The sequence below is a fragment of the Phanerochaete carnosa genome (assembly GCF_000300595.1).
Source record: "Phanerochaete carnosa HHB-10118-sp unplaced genomic scaffold PHACAscaffold_820, whole genome shotgun sequence".
NCBI classification, from domain to species: domain Eukaryota; kingdom Fungi; phylum Basidiomycota; class Agaricomycetes; order Polyporales; family Phanerochaetaceae; genus Phanerochaete; species Phanerochaete carnosa.
In genome coordinates, this window is record NW_006768447.1 from 1 (window position 1) to 2,449 (window position 2,449).

The 2,449-nt window shown below is 55.0% G+C and overlaps 1 protein-coding gene across 1 annotated transcript; it reads left to right on the forward strand.

Moving 5' to 3' along the window:
- Nucleotides 1-583: 583 nt before the first annotated feature.
- Nucleotides 584-1,314, forward strand: PHACADRAFT_214900 (uncharacterized protein; the record flags this gene model as incomplete). Its single annotated transcript, XM_007403166.1, has 2 exons — nt 584-630; nt 770-1,314. The coding sequence occupies 2 exons, from the start codon at nt 584-586 to the stop codon at nt 1,158-1,160; spliced, it is 438 nt and encodes a 145-aa protein (XP_007403228.1). The 3' UTR covers nt 1,161-1,314.
- Between the last annotated feature and the right edge of the window lie 1,135 nt (nt 1,315-2,449).

The following is a 2,449-nucleotide window of genomic DNA, read 5'->3' on the forward strand; positions in this document are numbered from 1 at the left end:
AGCATAAGAGCATACTGCGCAAGGGCGATGAAGGGACTTACTCTGAGTGCGAAGGGAAGAGAGCATGCAGAGTGGGGATGCGAGAGGAGTCCTTATATACTAAAAGGAACCGAAATTGAAAGTCTGCTAGAATGGGGAAGCCTGCCATAAAGAGGTCCGTGCGTGGGAGCACTACATACGATTGTCCAATCACTGTCTACGTATTAGCAGTGCCTAATCTAAGATGTCCACCTTAAGTCCATGCCGGGCGGAACGCCGAGCCAGAGCCACTAGGCGCTTCAACAGCCCGCTCGCTAAAATTGACAGAAAATGCGACAGAGTGTTACGCTACTTCAGAACCATGCCTACGTATATGAAAACGCCAGAAACTGACCTCAGCTTTTCTGTCGTCGTGCGAAGAGAACTGGGGGCTACGAAGCGCCCAATTCGGTGGCTTGCCCCGACGCAGCTTACATAACGAAAAACTGTACAGAAGCATCAGAGTACGCGGCATAAGTAATACCAAGAAAGCGTTCGTGCATGACGGACACGGGGTATAGTATGACATGATGTAAACGCACAAAGACAGTCGGTTGCCCCTGCGATGCGTACCGATAGTGATGTCGTGCTCCAGCAACTATCGTCACAGATGTGAGTCGGCAGTGGCTTCATACCAAACGACGCGCGGCACAGTCGCGCACGCATCACGCCGCGCTGGACGATCCGCCAAATAATATTCTCTCGCGGACACCGGCACCCGGTTCCACGCCGAGCTGCCGCGTGGGATCAGGCTTAACCCAGTGGCACTGTACCCGGCCGTGCGCGAGCGTCACAAGCCATCGTACCACGCGCCTGGAGGACACCTGAGCGAGGAGGAGGACGACCTTGCGGACGCGCTGAGCCCGGGTGTACAACCAGCTGCCGGGTGGTGGGTGCTCGAGCCAGTGCCCACGCGCCGTTCTGTGCAGCGCACGGACGAGACGGTGGGAGACGGAAGTGTACGTGAAAATGGACGCGCGCATGTTGTTTCGGAGGAGGAGGTGCACGCGGTCTACGTGCACCGCAGACGCAGATCAGAGAGAGATAGGGAGGGCAATAAGCTGGGCGGACGACCTGCGGACGAAGATTGGCGTCGGGTCTGCGTAAGTAGCGTAGGCCGTCCACTACAGGCTACAGCCTAGGAGCGCGAGCTCGAAGATTTCGCGATGGGTCCTCGGATGTTTTTGTCGCGTTTGCCAGAGTTTCGCTATTGCCCTCGATAGAACACTTCTCTTTTTACCGCTGGTCTGGAATAATGGGGCTTACCTGTATCCCTTCTCAGCTGTACAGTGCAAGCTGTCTCAACATGTTTCATACAACGAGTAGTCTGAGCACGTCGTCGAGGTCAAGCGTCGGTGCCAGAGGTACAGCGCTGGCATGTCTACGCCTGCCAACTTGGCGAAAGTCGCACCGCCTGTACTATCATCGCTGTCGTCATTGCTGGTAGGAAGTCGTGTGATGATAGGGCTTAGGTTGCGTTTATCCATTCGCCGGATGTGATGCAGGGTAAGGAACCACACGCGCATCCAAAAGACAGAGAAAAAACGGACGCATTGAACTCATTATCTTTTATCTATACAGTCAGCGAACATTGTATTCAAACAGAGCAACGACACCTGCCCACCGCTTCAAGGGGGGAGGCGTAAGACCTGCTGCTGCCCATAGAGACCGCACACGTCAGCATGAATGATAATTTGAGGGCGTGAGCTCGGATAGATTGGCGAGCACTCGACCAAGAACTCAAGATTGTGGTGGACGCGACACTGTGGCCAAAGTACATGATCTCTGTATCAGATGAATTTGTGCGATATAAAGCGTCGGTGCGAGCGGACGCCTGAGCCTGACATGGCGGAGTGGTTTGTGGCGTGCAGGGAAAGCATTGCATGGGCCTGCGGCGTCGAGGCAAACGGGTGCAAATCCAGAGCTGGGGATTTTGAGTCTGAGGCCTGAGGGTCTAAGGACGGAGTTGTGAGGTAGGTACATCGCATTCGCCGCACGAAGTTAGTAGGACAGATTGTTTGATAGACGCCAAGAGATTATCTTATCTCAGGACGCTTAGATCAAACGGATCCAACCGGATGTCCGAGGGGAGGAACTGACGAAGCGGTACAGATTCCCTACCTGAGGCCTGAGGAGCGGCATGAGTACTAAACAAGTATCTAGTAGACTCTATCGAATGATCCCCGCTGCGCGAACTACATGCTGTAGGAACGGAGCTGTTGAGAGAGCGCGCCTTCTGGAGCGGAAGACCCTTCAAAGCTATCAGGCATGGAAACTGAATCTGGGTGGTACAGTATCCACGCTTGTCGTCGGGGCGTGTGACCGTGGGCGGACTCGCGGGTCCGGACCGAGTTGCCCTCTACCGCCACGTGGCCGCCACAAAACCGTCGCTCGCGTACGATGCCATAACATAACCTACGGGCCAAGTTGC